We start from the raw sequence: 17,785 nt of genomic DNA, 5'->3' as shown, positions 1-17,785 counted from the left end.
ATAATGTGTATATAACTCTGTAGCACTGTTTAACTCACACGTCAGAAGAACATACCGGTATCTACAACCATGCTTTTCCGACACTTGTACAATCTCTTCTCATGGAATAAACCCAAATAATATTATTTATAACAAGAAGTTTTCTCTTTGGTTATTGGTGTAACTAATACTGTCAAATAGATATGGACCGGGACTTACACGCTTAAAATAAACAATCAGAACCAATAACCACATGAACCCTAGCATCCCTATTGGTTTTTCAGGAATTTTCAGGAAAAAATACAAACAAGAAACAATAATTACAAAGTGAAGATTTGGTGATAAAAATGGAAGATAAAGGAGGTGCCATTGTTCTGTGGGGTAAAGAAAGAGGAAGACATTAAGTAAAACTAACTAGTGTGAACCTTGACCTATTAAATCTCTCAAAACAGAAAGTAATACAGTATGTGTAACTAGAGAAGATGCACACATGCACAACGCATGCACACACGACACACTGAAGTGGCGGTTTCAAACATTCCAATAAGAAATATGCATATGCCTCTACCGAAAAGCACCTCCTTCTTTTTGTTTTTGTTTGGCTAGTCTTTGTTTTTCGAGTTCTATGGAGTTTTGAATGTCATTCACAGTGGTGTAAAGTAACTAAGTACATTTACTCAAGTACTGTAGTATGATTTTAAGGTATTTTAATTTACTTTAAAATACCTTTTACTTCTACTACTACGGCGCGTTTGGAAATAGTGTAGCCTACTGAACGCACTGTGCAATGCAAACTAATAGGCGAGTGCACTGGGTACAGTAGGCCTACTTATAGACTAGTCATTGGTTAGACCAGTAATTAGTAACTAATTCCACTTGATTAGTCCTACAAGTTACAACCTATCTCAAACCCTCACCCTAACCCTAACCTCTCACGAGGCTGCACACCGAAACCTAACCTTAACCCTCTCCCAAAACCCTTAATGCACCCCTCACCAACCTTAATCCGGTCGTTTTAACGCACCCCTCACCAACCTAAGGGTGCACTCACACGGTTCATGCAATTCTCTGTGCTCGTTGGGTGTTGTGTCATGGCCGCCCAGCGGCCCAATGCATTTCCAATGGAGGTCACATGGTTTGACCCAACATTGTGTTGTGTGAGGGGGAGGGGCGCAGTCGTGCGCCCCTCCCCCTCACACAACACAATGTTGGGTCAAACCATGTGACCTCCATTGGAAATACATTGGGCGGCCATGACACTACCCAACGAGCACCCAACGAGCATCCAACGAGCACAGAATTGCATGAAAGGTGTGAGCTCAGCCTTAGGCTGAGCTCACACCTTTCATGCAATTCTCTGTGCTCGTTGGGTGTTGGGTCATGGCCGCCCAGCGGCCCAATGCATTTCCAATGGAGGTCACATGGTTTGACCCAACATTGTGTTGTGTGAGGGGGAGGGGCGGACGACTGCGCCCCTCCCCCTCACACAACACAATGTTGGGTCAAACCATGTGACCTCCATTGGAAATGCATTGGGCCGCTGGGCGGCCATGACACAACACCCAACGAGCACAGAGAATTGCATGAAAGGTGTGAGCTCAGCCTTAATCCGGTCGTTTTAACGCACCCCTCACGAACCTTATGTCTAACCAATGTACTGCACCCCACTCCGGTGCAGTGTGGTATTTCCAAACACGCCCGTAACTCAGAGGCAAATTACTTAAAACTTTATACTTAAGTAGATTTGAATTAGGCTATTATTACAAAAGGCTACATTATACTCAGTTCATCCCTATGCATTATGGGCCGCCATTGGAAAATAGTCAATCTACAAGCTCACAATGCGTCGCAGGCATCTGCTATTTTCAAATGATTTTTTTTATTTGTAAACTTGAAATCAATGAAATGGGACATTATGCACATTTTGATGGAAATACTTTTGTACTTTTACTCAAGTACAATTTTAATTCCAGACTTTTACTCGTAACAGCTGCAAGCACTTTTACATTGAACTATTACTGATACTTTGACTTAAGTCGAGTCACCACTGGTCATTTAAAACTGTTGATTTTTGGAGGAGCAGATCTTCACCAGCAGGTGGCAGTAAGCATCAAAGCACCTCCATGAATTGTAATATTACTTTGACCTGACGTGACAGAAACGTGGCCACTAGCACGCAGCACCACACACGCAGCAGTAGCTTCTGTAGTCTCTTCTAGTCTTCAACTATGGCTTTACTACAAACAGTGAAGTCATTTATCAACCACAGACTATCTGTGGTTGCTGAAGAGATTTTTTGTGAGGTTGAAAGAACTATTAGAGATTATGAGGAAGAAGTTGTCTGCCTCAAACAACAAATAAGACAAAAACGCAGAACACTGGAGCTGCTTTTACAACCAGTCATCAAACTACACAGAGCAGGTTGGTATCATCACTACACTGTTTAAACGCCAGCAGCTCTCTCTGTCCTCCTGGTTTAATTCCAGTGCACGGGGAACAAACACTGCAGTGAAAACAACACGTAATTTTAATTTAAATCTGTCTTGAGAGATCACATCACTATCATTAGCTGCTAACGTTAGCCACTTCACATAGTATTATGTGCAGCTCACCTAGCTAAACTCCAGTCTCCACCAAGCTCCATATTATCAGATACACACAGCATTTAATTATTATTTTTAAACAGTAAGACATGTTCCACAGCATTGCAATTATACCCCTACACTCCCCATTTTCAACAGTTATAGTAAACTTTTATCTTTTTTTAAGCAACTCAAGTTGTTTAGCAGATATATACAAAGTAGGCTAGGTTCTTTAGTAGCTCAGATGAAAGGCCTTGGTTTAAATAGAAAACCACCATTGTGGTTGTCATTGTTCTGTTGTAGTAAACACCAAATAAGTTAACCAGAAATAATCACAGAACAATTCATTATTTCAAACTGTATGAATGTGTCTTTGAAATTCTACTGTGGTCATTCAAAATCTGACTGACATGACACACACATCACATTTGTATTAAATCTAAATAATTGTATGAATTGTGAAACTAAACATTATTTTAATCCACCTTGTTTTCAGCCAATATTCCCAGAACACCCATTGAACTGAATATTATATCAATGCAGATTCAATGGATGGGAACAGGATACAGAAACAGTAACGGTATCATTCCATTATAACAGTATTCTATATAAGTAAACCGTGCATTTATAAGCAGGATTTTAGATGCAGTATAAACTGCTCTTTTGCAGTGAAATAGGATATATCGGCATTATTTTATATACAACGCATATAATATATATATACAATATGCTTTATTCAGTAATACAGTATGGGCTTTTATAATTCTATTATTCTTCTAATCCAGTGCATAGGCTACAGTACTTAGTAGTTAGTTGCATAACATTTTTATTTAGTTACAGAACTATTGGAGACACTTTAAATTGGACCAATGTTTTTATTCAGATTAATGGACATTATTTTATTAAATCAAGTTCTTTGACTTTAGAGATTGAAATATAGTTGGTGATTATCTCAATTAAGTAGACTATTGGAAACACAGGTATGACTTGGATTAGTATATACGAGCCTTCCGAATTCTTTTATTGTAAATGTAAACACTAATTCCTACTTGGTTCATGATCATTTAGATGTGTCGCTTGAAAAGATGACGCATTCTTGATTATTACAAAACAAATCATCGACAAGTAGAATAATCAATATCCAATAAAAAAAATACAAATTGGGTTTATCTCTCTCTGCTGATGTTATTGAAACCTTTATTTCAGGGGAATCCAATTGAGACCAGGGTCTCTTTTTCAATGGCGCCCTGTATACAAACAAGAACATTTACAGCAATGATTTTACATACATGACATGGACACACAGTACAACAAATATAATACACATGCACATACACACAGAAACAAAACCTTATAACCAAATATTACAAAAAGCAGGTGCATATGCCTTCCTCTAGTGTGAGGTCAGTTAAGAGTCTTTTAAAAGTAGTAAATGAAACGAGGACATTCAACTTCAGTTTATTTTGACAATTATTCCATTAATGTGGAGCATACACCCTGAAGGCAGTATCTCCCAATTTAGTAGTAGTTGTTGGTACCTTCAACAAAAGCATCTGATCTGGTACCATAAGCTGATGTATTGAGATCTAGCAGTTTTGTTAAATACAGAGGTAGTTTACCAATTAGTGCTTTATACGTGAACAGGGTAGCATGTTGTTTCCTTCTAAGAGCCAGATAAGACCATTCTACTGAGGTATATAGTGCACAGTGATGTGTTCTGAAACCTGCTCCTGTAATAAAGCGGAGTGCACTGTGATAAATTGCGTCCAAGGGTTTTAGAATGCTGTCACTACATTACTGCCTCTTTCCTCCTTCTAGATGTCACACTCCTCCCTACGTGTAAAGAGGAGGTTTCCCCTGAACAGCAGGAGAGAAACCCCAGTCTGGTCCAGGAGAAAACAGAACCTCCAGAGATTAACGATGAACAGGAGTCGGTTCAGAGACCAGAGGAGGCTGATGGGTCAACGGTGACATTACTAGACAGGAGGACCAGGGGAGACACTGTCTCAGGTAAAAAACAATCACTTTACTGGGCTTTATTACTAACATTGGTGAGGTTTTGATAGATTGAGCTTCATCAGATAAACAATACATGTAATAGGTTGCTACAGTATAGGCTTATACACAAAACACAGTAGGTAGGGATAATGATAATTTGGAACCCTGTGTAGGGTAAGATTTCGAACAATACTCCCTAAATGGTAAATGGTGCATTTATATAGCGCCTTTATCCAAGGCGCTTTACATAGATTGTGCATTACATTCACCCATTCATACACCGATGGCAGCGGAAACCATGCAAGGCACCAACTAGCACATCGGGAGCAATTAGGGGTTCAGTGTCTTGCTCAAGGACACTTCGACAGTAACTCTGGGGAGCCCGGGTTCGAACTGGCAACCTTGCGGTTCCCATCCAGGCACTCTACCCCTGAGCCACCGCCACCCCCTATATATGCAGTGGACTACTATTGCTAATGTAGCCCCCAGCCAAGACCCAGCCCGCAACAGCCCTGCCAATCAGGCTCAGCCCTATTGGCACGACAGGTTGCGAGTTGGTCTGGTGAGTGGGAAGCCCGGGTTCAATTCCCGCTTCCACGTAATGCTACACTAACACATACAAGCAGTTTAGTGGAAATGTTTTTAATGTACCTCTGTCCAGCCAGAGTCCAGCGCTTATGGAACACACTGCAATAATTATATTGACCATATTGAGTGTGAAACTAAACAATGTTTTAACACATCAGACTGTTTTCAACCAGTCTAACATAGTCAGATCATCAGAGATGTCCTCCGACTGATACGTCTGTGGAAATCTAAATGCATTGAATGTTATTGAACAGTGAAGAAAACCAGCAGTAACAAACCTACACTCACTGCTTTGAAAACCAATCATGATACTGTTCCAATATGAGGGACCACCCTAAAGTCTTTGGTTTTGTAATGCTGTCTGTGAGACTAGTTTTCAGCCCATTGTCAACAACGTTCCCACATACAACACCCAATGAACTGTTTACACTACACAAAGTAAATCAGTAAAATCAGAGCATTATCAAGGCAGATAAAATATGGAAACAGTAGATAGACTGCACACATACTGTATTTTCCTGTATATCATTTACATACATGTATGTGGGTGGCGGTGGTTCAGGGGTAGAGTGGCTGGATGGGAACCGTGAGGTTGCCAGTTCGAACCCGGGCTCCCCCAGAGTTACTGTCGAAGTGTCCTTGAGCAAGACACTGAACCCCAAATTGCCCCCGATGTGCTAGTTTGTGCCTTGCATGGTTTCCGCTGCCATCGGTGTATGAATGTGTGTGTGAATGGGTGAATGTAATGCACAATATCTGTAAAGCGCCTTGGATAAAGGCGCTATATAAATGCACCATTTATATAAATGCACCATTTACATAACTTAATATGTATTCTTCATACAGTATGAATACTGTACCAGTAAGATGCCCTGAGGGCGAGAAGCGACCTCTCCCCAAAAAGTGAGATTGTGTGCACGCATCCGCCTGGGTGACGGCAGACTGCTGGGCAAGTGCTGCCGCATGGGGGAGTCAGATCAACATGAACATGAATTCTGTACTGGCCATATATGGAGCGTGTCTTGAATGTACAGGGTTAGATGAAAGATAGAGGAAAGAATAACATAATGGAATGTCAGAACAGGAAGGACGGGTGGGGAAGGATCAACAATTGGAATGTCAGAACAGGTCAGATCCATATATGGAGATCTAAGGGTTTGAGGTTTGAGTTCACATGTAGAGTTCCTGGACGGCTCCATATATGCAGATCTGGGTGATGATCCAGTCTTATCCATGTATGGTTATCCAGGGTTAGATCAGGTCAGTGTCGTCATCTTCACATATGGAGATGGCCATATATGGTGGCGTGACGTTTCACGAGGCGTGATGTCACGAGGCGTGATCATATATGGAGGCGTGATGTCGGGGCGTGATATCATGAGGTTTGACCATATGGAAGTGTGATGTCACGAGGCGTGACCATTATATGGAGGCGTGGGGTGACTAACGGACGGACGGGAGATGCAGGTTTTCATGAGGTACATCTGTATATAAACAGTATTCTATAGTATAAATAAACTGTATATTTTATAAAGTAAAACCGTATCATTGCTGTTGGACAGAAGCTAGAGACCAGTGGCAGCTGGTGGCGGATTTAGCTGTAACCGCAGCTAATATATTATAAATTAATATTGGATAAACTGCGGGTGAAATAATGCGGGAAATAAATTAATGGCACACACAATCTCGGCGTGTGTGCGTTAGTAGCATTTTAATATTACATCATTTTCCATGATCTGGCACAAATTAGTTGGGTCCTCCTTGCAAAACAACAACACAGTAGTCCCCTACAGGCAGCTACACTAAAGCTGCTAACAGGCAGCTAGTGAGTCTGAGAGAAACTTAAAACTAAGTAAAACAGAAGGGAGGAATATACGTTTGGCGTGGGACTGGGAGTGATTAAGTTCTTAACCCTGCTGATGACGGCTGGATATGCTGTATGAAAATGCGTTGCAATGTGAGAACGTGGACGGCTTGTTACCATGGAAATGGATATATACAACCACTACGTAACATTGGTGAACTGTCGAGAGAGTGGTGAGTGACATTGTTTGTACAAGTAAGTATAAATAGCTGATCTACAAGATCACAACACCTCGCAGCGACACGTTGTGAGCTTGTAGATTGGCTATACTGTATACGCTTCCCTGCACAGCGGATTGCGGGTGGTGCAGATTAATACATTGGATGAATTAATAATGCGGTCGGATAACGGGTGGATTATAATTATGCACACGTGGATTCGGGCGACACAATAGCTCATCCGCTGGTCTCTAACAGAAACATATGTTTTTCGTAAATTAATGTCCTACTTCGTCACAGAAACGACAAAAACAGGCGATCTACAAGCTCACAATTTGGCGCGTTGAACTTGTAGAACTCTGTTCTTTTTTGCTATTTTTCAAGTTAAAGTGAAAATGTTTTGAACATACAAGGTTTCCAACAACGATATACCGGTAAGCAGGATTCTAATCACATACAGTAGCCTTGATACAATAAAACAGTATATCATCCATTATACACTATATTTCTTCTATCAGGCACAAACCACCTAACTCCAAAATGTATATTTTTCAGGATATGAAAAATATAAAGTTTTCAGGAAATGAATCAAACCTTATATATATTTTTTAAAACAAAGCAATACTGCCTCATCAAAGTTGACATTGTGACTTTGTCAATTGTCAATTACTTGCATGGGAGGGGGTTAGCTGATTTATTTACAGTTTGGTGGTCCAATGGAGTTAAAAGGTTTTGTCAGAAGCGCTTTAATCCTTTTCATTGGTTCAATATGTCTTTTAACCAACACGGTGAACACAGATATAAAGGGTGTTCAATAATGTTAATAAATGAAAACAAATATAATAATCAAAAACCTAAAAGTTAGAGTTAGGTGGTTTCCGCATGACAGGCTAGCAATGAATGAGCAGGATGAGCATGTGTGACCTTTCTTTATACGAGTATATATGTATAAGCAAGATTCTTTATACTGTATGACTTAGGTGGTTTTTAGACGAGAACGGTGTTCATAAGAAACGGCTAAATAAAGTATCGTTTGCTGGGGTTTAGACGAGAATGGTGTTTTCAGGAGGTGAAAACGCAACAAAGTGAAACCACCTCCCAGAGTGGAAATCTTTGAGAACGTCGTTTTATCCCTTCTCTGTGTAAACAGGCAAAACGGTGAATCCGCAAAACGCATGACATCATGGCTCACGTTGGCTCGCAGCGCATATATTATTACATTGATGCAGAGCCATATAATTATGATATAATGGAGTTCCTGAACAAGCCTCCCTCCTCGCCTACAAAGCGCTGCTCATCAGCGATGGTGAATGTAAAACCATGATGTAAATAAAATGCCTTAATTGTGATAGGTGGCAGCCGCGGCAGCAGCGTTTATGTAGCCTAATGTATTATAAAATATATAACCATCCCGTGGCGCGCTCTGCCTGCATGCTCTGGGCTGTCTGTCAGCCTGTCTGTCACCTCGATGTTATAGAAAGCAGGCAGCGAGCGACGGCCACAACCACGTTGTGTTCTGATTTGTTATAGATTTGTAATGTTCTATTATTTTCTATACTAACTATTCTCCAACACATTTCCCAATGGAAATGGAGACATATACGGTATTGTTTACTGTCGTGTCTCTTTAGTTTCTAGAGAGACACAGATCAATATTATTAAAATTCATTTTTTTAACATCCAATATTCAGCTATAATGAGACATTAATGTTGAATAGCAAAACCCTGATAGGGTTGCGTGAAGGGGGAGCCGTCTCTTCTTCTTGTACAAAACGTGGGTGACTGGTCTATTTGGCAGCCCGTTACCGCCACCTAGCGATATTATAGCGTTTTCATAAAGTGTGCGTTCTCGTGTAAAGGGTCAATACAAAATGAGAACGCAACGGGACTTTGCCGTTTTATCTGGAGATGGTCGCCGTGTAAAAGGAGTCTTAGTGTTGAAATGTGCTATGCAAAAACTGAACAGACTACAAATCCAAACAGTAGTAACCAGTGTTTCCAATACATAGTCTATTTGAGAGAACCACCAATTTGAGTTGTGCTTTGCTGATGTTACCTCCTCTCTCCTCCTTCTAGATGTCAGACTACTTCCTGTGTGTAAAGAGGAGGTTTCCCCTGAACAGCTGGAGAGGAGCCCCAGTCTGGTCCTGGAGAAACCAGAACCTCCACAGATTAAAGATGAACAGCTGGAGAGGAGCCCCAGTCTGGTCCTGGAGAAACTAGAACCCCCACAGATTAAAGATGAAGAGCTGGAGAGGAGCCCCAGTCTGGTCCTGGAGAAACTAGAACCTCCACAGATTAAAGATGAAAAGCTGGAGAGGAGCCCCAGTCTGGTCCTGGAGAAACTAGAACCTCCACAGATTAAAGATGAACAGCTGGAGAGGAGCCCCAGTCTGGTCCTGGAGAAACTAGAACCCCCACAGATTAAAGATGAACAGCTGGAGAGGAGCCCCAGTCTGGTCCTGGAGAAACTAGAACCTCCACAGATTAAAGATGAACAGCTGGAGAGGAGCCCCAGTCTGGTCCTGGAGAAACTAGAACCTCCACAGATTAAAGATGAACAGCTGGAGAGGAGCCCCAGTCTGGTCCTGGAGAAACTAGAACCCCCACAGATTAAAGATGAACAGCTGGAGAGGAGCCCCAGTCTGGTCCTGGAGAAACTAGAACCTCCACAGATTAAAGAGGAACAGCAGGAGAGGAGCCCCAGTCTGGTCCTGGAGAAACCAGAACCTCCACAGATTAAAGAAGAACCCACAGAGCTACTTACAATATCAGAGGAGGCTGCCGGGTCAATGTTGACATTACTAACAGTAAAAAGTGAAAATGATGATGAAAACAGAGACACAGAGCTTCTAGCCAGCATCTCAACTGAACACATGAAATCTAAAACTGATGTAGAGGACTGTTCAGTATCACAGCCAACTAGTGAGAAACGGCTCCTTTCTTCACACTGTTCTGAATCTGACATCACTGAAGACAGTGAGGAGTGGGAGGAGACCAGGGAACATCATTCAGCTTTAAACACACTGAAATCACTAAAGGCACAACATGAAAGACAAAGATTGTCTTTGAGCAACAAGCTGTCGCAGAACTTGAAATCAGAAAAACATACTCCATCCATGAAGAGTCACACAGAGAACAATATAATTAGTTGTACCGTTTGTGGCAAAGGCTTTGGTTTCATGAGTCATCTGAAGTCACACATGATGACTCATACAGAGGAAAAACCCTTTACTTGTACAGTCTGTCAAAAAAGATTCAGTCAAATTGGTTCTCTGAAGAGACATATGAGGATTCATACAGGGGAAAAACCATATACCTGTACAGTTTGTCAACAAAGATTCTGTGAAAATGGTCATCTGAAGTCACACATGATGACTCATACAGAGGAAAAACCCTTTACTTGTACAGTTTGTCAAAAAAGATTCAGTCAAATTGGTTCTCTGAAGAAACACATGAGGACTCATACAGGGGAAAAACCATATACCTGTACAGTTTGTCAACAAAGATTCAGTCAAAATGGTAGTCTGAAGACACACATGATGATCCATACAGGTGAAAAACCCTACACTTGTACAGTTTGTCAAAAAGGATTCTGTGATAATGGTCATCTGAAGAAACACATGAGGACTCATACAGGGGAAAAACCATATACCTGTACAGTTTGTCAAAAAAGATTCAGTCAAATTGGTTCTCTGAAGAAACACATGAGGACTCATACAGGGGAAAAACCATATACCTGTACAGTTTGTAAACACAGATTCAGTCTAAAGGGTAGTCTGAAGACACACATGATGATCCATACAGGTGAAAAACCCTACACTTGTACAGTTTGTCAAAAAGGATTCTGTGATAATGGTCATCTGAAGAAACACATGAGGACTCATACAGGGGAAAAACCATATACCTGTACAGTTTGTCAACAAAGATTCTGTGAAACTGGTCATCTGAAGAAACACATGAGGACTCATACAGGGGAAAAAACATATACCTGTACAGTTTGTCAAAAAAGATTCAGTCAAATTGGTTCTCTGAAGAAACACATGAGGACTCATACAGGGGAAAAACCATATACCTGTACAGTTTGTAAACACAGATTCAGTCTAAAGGGTAGTCTGAAGACACACATGATGATCCATACAGGTGAAAAACCCTACACTTGTACAGTTTGTCAAAAAGGATTCTGTGATAATGGTCATCTGAAGAAACACATGAGGACTCATACAGGGGAAAAACCTTCAATCTTGCAAATCTTTGTAATGCACATAACTCGATAACTGTTCGCCCCACCGACTTCAAATTCAACACACGTGTTCCACACCCCCACATGGAGTGCAGTGCCCGGTGTCGAGTCGGTCGGGCCTACGGTTGTCCAGAACCGCCAAAACAGGCCTCTGCCCGGGCTCTGGACAGTGCCCCTGCCCAGGTTCTATATATGGAGCTGACATCTGACATCACAACACTCCATATTTGGGCATGCCTGACACAGAACTCCATATATAGGAATAAAGGGACACAGAGAGACAGATACAGAAATCTCCATATATGGGCACAAAAGGGACACAGACAGGTGGGTGGAACGGGTATTGCATAGCCGGGTGGGGCATGGATCTCCAACTTCCATCGTTGCCAACTTAGTGCTCCACAGGCCAGGCACCGGTCTAGTATTATTAATAATAATTATAACAATGTTTTCTGTGCCACATAAGTCACCAGATGCTTACAAACAGACACATTTGTGTCATGTGTTCAATGTAAAAGACAATGTTCTGTGTTAAACATAATTGTTTCTCATCTTAATTTACACAACTCTTGTTGTGACAAATCATGACAATAAATACAATGTTTTGGGCCGAAAGAAGAAAAACAAATACAAGTGTTGTACCCTGCCCTTTTTTTCTTCTTTCTAATTATTTGATCGGCCCAAAACGTTCGGATGCTTTAAAAACTTGTGCTTTAAAAATGCCTACAGAGGTGACCTTGATAATGACCTTGATGTGTCCTTCAGGTGAGGATGCAGTGCAGGATAAGGAGGTTGATGGAACCACTGTTGAACCCAGAGTTGCTTCCTGCAGTAGGTAATTTATTTCTTACATAATTACACAACATCCTATTTTCAGTCACTAATCATCACGTTGCTAATTGCTCAAATGCTGTTAACGCGGCAATATCCAGTGTTACATTGATTACATGTTGTGTAGAAGATAATATGTGCTGTATTGTGCAATATTCTGCTAGTCTACAGTTAAAAACCGATGAAGGCCCTGCTGAGAAGAAGACCCGAACTGAGGACAACTCTGTCTTCTGGAGGCCTGTGATTGGACATAGTTCCTCCAATCCCAATTCTGACCTCATGCTGCCCCCAACATCCATTGATGAATTAAATTCTGACATCATGCTGCCCCCCACATCCACTGATGAATTAAATTCTGACCTCATGCTGCCCCCCACATCCACAACCTCTACATGCACCCAGGAAGTGACAGAGACCTCCCAACACCACCCATCTTCTTCTGTCTTAGGTGGTGACACAGGTAGTTGTACACGTCTTTACTTGATGGAATCACACACAACAGTCAAACAACTATGACGTACAGTATGCACATTTTATTAAGACAGACATGTATGGACGCACACACACACACACACACACCTTACAAACATACATATTTATATTATTTAAACACATCATGCACAGCCACTTGGTGCTTTATATTAATAATATTATTTTAATATATTAATTTACACTGTATAATATGAATGACATACATACACAAACAGTTTTAAGGTCAACCACACCAATGCAACTCCTTGCAACTGGAGTTTGCAAAGGAGTTTCATTGGTGTGGTTGACCTTCAAATTGTTTTGAGTTGCAACTGGTGTGATTTGGGCTTTACATTGTGAAATTATTATAGTATTCCATTTTAATTCTACTTCTACTGTTGTTTCTATTGTTGTATTCTCACGTTACTTCAATGACCAGGAGCTGGAACCCAGTAATTTCACTCTCTTATACTTACTGTATGATGGATTGTTACAATAAAGCATCTTGAATAATTAATTCCTACAGTATTCAGACTGATCCAATAAAGGAATCATCACATCTGAAGTAATCTTGCTGTAGCCAATGCTATCTTAGTTGCCACATCTCAATTTGAGTATTGTCATTGTTCACTTTTAGTCTCAAAGAACTCTTACATAAATCTTTCTCTCACTTTGTTTTGCACACCCCTAACTCTTATAAACAGAAGCATATGGGATTGGGAGCCAGGTGACACCTTCCATGCCTGACTTTGACCTCTCATCCCTCCTCTGACTTCCTTAGCGGAGTGTCTCCTGCTGCCATTGGCTGGAGTCATGAAACCTGTCCTCACCACACACTGCACACAGCCATGACTGCAACTTTGGATTGGAGGGCCATGACAGAATTCCTCCAACCAGCTTCCTTGAAACAGACAATCAAATTAAGGACCAGTTTGTTCTCTCCTCCCTGCAGCTCTCATTGGAAGGTGAAGAATGGGGGTGTTTTGGATTTGGACCTGACATGACAACCATGTTGGGTTTCAAATTGTGTAGTAGTGTTGATGTAGAACAGTGGTTCTCAACTGGTGGCATGGTCCGTGAGGATACTGCAAGTGGGCCCTCTAATTGATTTGCAAAACATTAACATTTCATTCAGAACATTTTGAACACTGATGGAAATTGTCCCTCACGCCGCCTTGAGAACCTTTGTACTGGGGAGGTTGTTTTTGTTTGTTTGTGTCTGTGAATGTTTGTGGAAGTAGAAGTAGGCCTACAGTTGTATTCTATGTCACCGATTCTGGGCTGTGAGGATATTGCAAAAATTGGCAAAAAATAAATCTATATGTTATTGATAATATAACATTAATCTAAAGAATAAATTGATGTCATGGTATTTTATCTTGAAAACCTTGAGTTTTGAAGATAAAAATGAGAGTTCATTGTGATACAGATAATAGGAAGTTAAAGTATACTATGTTAGTTTCATTGATCAAAGCCGAAACACAACCGTGCTCTGAAAATGCACATGCACAATTTAGGGATTTACAAGTGGGCCCTGATCCAGAAAATTTTGGGAAGGTTTTATTCAGGACAGAGATACCGTCAGAGATGGAAAGCATGTCAGTTCTATGCTATATTTGTTCAGTATATCGTCGCTGTTGGGCAAAAACCTTGTATCTCCAATTAGTCGTTTGTTTGATTTCATATATATATTGGCAACACTATCAATCACACCTTCTGTACCTGTTTAAGTTTGCTTTTAGAACATCAACGTGTTCTCAGTTTTCTCTTAACAATGCACAGTTGTAGTTTGACATTTTACACCAGAGCCAGGATGTTCGTATAGTTCTCCGCCAAATATTTAATGTGTAGGATGCCACTCATCAGTTTTGTGTCATGTTCAGTTGAAGTAGTTTGAAACTTCTGCATTTCCCAATGTTGAGCTAATTAAAATCCAAGACATATTTGTGTGTGTGTGTGTGTGCGTGTTCTTCCCCACAATTGCCTATCAAATGGGCTTCTATAGATGTGACTAAAATCCCTCTTTATAGAAAAGGATGAAATAATATCTTGAGACCGATTTGATGGACACCATTGGTATGTTGACCTTATTTGACGATCTGCGGTTAGGTTGTTAGAGTACCAGTGGTTATTCCTGTAAAATACCATATATGCCAAAAAGCTTTTTTCCTCTGCAGCAAGCCAAATGATGATGACGTCCCCCCGGTGATGTTCAGGACTAGGGCAGATCACAGCCCATATGGGGATGATCTGTACGTCATTTCCAGGACATCTACACCAGTTGAAATAATATAGCTTATTCTGGGCTAGATCTGACTAGTTATGATATCACTTAAGTTGATCTGGCCTCGATTTGACTCTCTGATTCATCGAGGGACGTCTTAGTGGGCAGAATTTATGTTGGTTGAAATCTGGCCCCAATAGAGACGTCACTAATTTGGTAACTCAAAGCTTGTTTCTGCCTAGAAATTACATGATTTAATTATTGACGGTTATATTTCAAACATAGCCAAATCACACCAGTAAATTGCCATTACTGCCACAAAAAACAGTTTTTCTCATGCCAGAAAGTGATTACAGCTCCTACCTGGTCATATAAGGCTGCTATAATGGCACCTTGAGGCCAATTTTAAACAGTTGGGGCGGATTCTTCCATGGCCTCCTGGGAGTGCATGTAAAGTTTCACACGGAAAAGGGGTACATTGGTCCGACGTACTAACAGTCCGACATGCGTGGCCAGTTAAGACATATGCGTGGCCGGTTAAGACTCACCCGTGGCTTCCGCGTGCGGTTAGGGTTTGGGGTATAGGGTTTAGGGTAGGGTGTAGGACTATTGTGTGTCGGACTGTTAGTACGTCGGACCAAAGATATGCACGCACCGATAGGTCCAGCGGTGCCTGAGATTAATTTAACAGACAGACGCAGTGGTGAGAACATAGTTTTCATAGTCTTGATGATATGGATATACAGTGTGTGTTTTTTAGATCACTTGACGCACGTATGCACGCACACACATACAGACACACTTAGGCAGGTCCCATGCACACAGCACCTGGGAACTCAGATTACACAGCAGCTAATGACGGCAGATCAGGTAGATGTACAGTACACGCGCAGTACACACAAGCACACACAATCACAGACACTATACAGTACATGTACAACATCAGAAAGTCATTCATGTAGGTACAATCAATACACATACAGCATGCACATGCTGTACAAGTTCATTTGAGCGTACAAATTTACAACGGTGTGTGACGGGACTGTGAGTAATAGCAAACACCTGAAAGGGTGCATAGTGTGAATACAGGTTGACCTCTGGCTGCGTCTCTCCATTGAAGTCGTTCATACAAAACACTGAGGCTGGAGCATAACTTAATGTACGTCCGTAGGTGACCTCTTGGCTGGTGGATTTATAGATTGACTCACCAAGGCTGAAATAAGGGCACCGTGACCATACCCGAGATGAAAAGAATTATAGATGAAAGACATATCCGACCAACAAGGCAGAGGCACAATTTAAAGTTTGAACGTCATCTAGATGGCAATAATTTCTCTTCATTCTATTTTTTTTTCTTTCTGGCCAAGGATAAAGCACATTCCCTTAAGTGCTTGGTGGATCCGGAAGGCTTTGACTTTGATGTTACCACAAGAAATGGCGATGTCTTTGTTAGGGGCACTCAGCACTCAGCACCCAGCACTCAGGAGTTGCAGCCGCACAGTAATCATGCAGCCAAGCCGTACAGAGCTCGTGATATAGCAGGAGAGGTATAGGCAGGGGGTGCCTGGCTGGTTGAAAAGAACCGGACAGCCCATTAGCGCTGAACAACGTGTCACAGGGATCTTTAGAGTCCTGTCCATGGGGGCTCATCGCCCTTCAGAGCGCCGATATGCATCTCCCGATTTGTAAAGCAGATTGATGAACAGGAGGTCCTATCGGTACAGGTGCACTCCCAGCGTGACAGAACCATGTGGCTATCCATCACAGTCACACATGTGGACATGTCCGTTTAAAAGGTTACATGCAGGTATGGTAAATCGAAAGGCGTTTTCCTTTTTTCCTCTCTCTCCCCCATGCAAAGCACAGCATTGACATCAAGGACACAGTGCTCAGAGTAAAGAGAAGTGGCGAGGGTACCTCGTTAAAATTCAAGTGACAGAGCGTCACCTGTTCTTCCAGTGCATGTAGCATGTTGCTGACAAATGCTCCACGGGTGTCTAATGATAAATCGGGGCTCTCTAAGTGCAGAATTCCTGCTATAGCTTTTAACCCTGTCACATTCTGACAAGCACATATGCGCACACACACAAACAAACACTTTTTATTTAGTATTCTTAAATCTGAATGTCGTCATTTTGTCGAGTATTTGTTGGTTTAGGTCAGTGTTTCTCAAAGTGGGGTCTGGGGGCCCCCATGGTGGTCCTTGGAGGGGGTTCCCAGGGGTAACCATGCAGCAAAATGAGTTAATATATTATGTCATGCTCAGTTTATACACAAGCTTGTGTATAAACTGAGCGTTTTGTGAGCATTTTCGAAAAATCTTGAAAATCAAAATCTTCTTTTGTGGAGGTGGCACACAATCTTTGCAGATGGGGTTCCAATTTGGGGGTCCTTGACATGAAAATGTTTGAGAACCGCTGGTACACAGTAGTACTCTTGCGTTTGTGAGTCTGTACATGTTCCATCAGCTGCCATCTGACAAGAGATATAATCCAAACTAGGACACACCTTCCCACCAGATCCAGCGATATGTTTCTGCTGGGTGGCCCATTAGAAAGCCTTCAATTTCTCAGTGCAGAACCCGGTGTGATCCATGAGCCCCCCGGGAGCTATAACATGTTGATTTATCTGCCTCTCCTCGGGCTCTGAAGAGAGAGAGAGTAGCTAATGATGTACTGTTGCTGCCACTTAGCTTACAATGTTTTAATACTGGTATCAAGATGGATCGAGAAGAAATACTGCATCTTTGCAACTTATTTGGACAATATAAAGTACCGTGCATTCCACTGCACCTGATTAGAAAGGAACAGTGGCGGACATTTATTTACATGAGTAATGTGGTTCATC

At 41.5% G+C, this 17,785-nt stretch overlaps 1 protein-coding gene across 4 annotated transcripts in view; it reads left to right on the top strand.

The window, feature by feature from the left end:
- The window catches only part of LOC306924845 (uncharacterized protein), a 28,946-nt gene extending 14,304 nt beyond the window's left edge, over positions 1 to 14,642 (top strand). Inside the window, exons 1-6 of one of the 4 annotated variants that reach the window (XM_079503513.1) lie at positions 2,161 to 2,400; positions 4,380 to 4,571; positions 9,246 to 11,312; positions 12,178 to 12,247; positions 12,408 to 12,703; positions 13,496 to 14,642. In XM_079503513.1, the coding sequence (XP_079359639.1) occupies positions 2,208 to 2,400; positions 4,380 to 4,571; positions 9,246 to 11,312; positions 12,178 to 12,247; positions 12,408 to 12,703; positions 13,496 to 13,566 (2,889 nt within the window). In that variant the 5' untranslated portion in view covers positions 2,161 to 2,207 and the 3' untranslated portion in view covers positions 13,567 to 14,642. Of the gene's footprint in view, positions 1 to 2,160; positions 2,401 to 3,070; positions 3,142 to 4,379; positions 4,572 to 9,245; positions 11,313 to 12,177; positions 12,248 to 12,407; positions 12,704 to 13,495 lie in introns of those variants that run through there. The other 3 variants (XM_079503514.1, XM_079503512.1, XR_013790217.1) reach the window with 3 other exon arrangements.
- Positions 14,643 to 17,785: the final 3,143 nt, after the last annotated feature.

Source organism: Electrona antarctica (assembly GCF_951216825.1).
Source record: "Electrona antarctica genome assembly, chromosome: 6".
Classification (NCBI taxonomy): Eukaryota; Metazoa; Chordata; class Actinopteri; order Myctophiformes; family Myctophidae; genus Electrona; species Electrona antarctica.
Note: the sequence above shows the minus strand (reverse complement) of the source record. Positions and strands in the feature narration are given on the sequence as shown.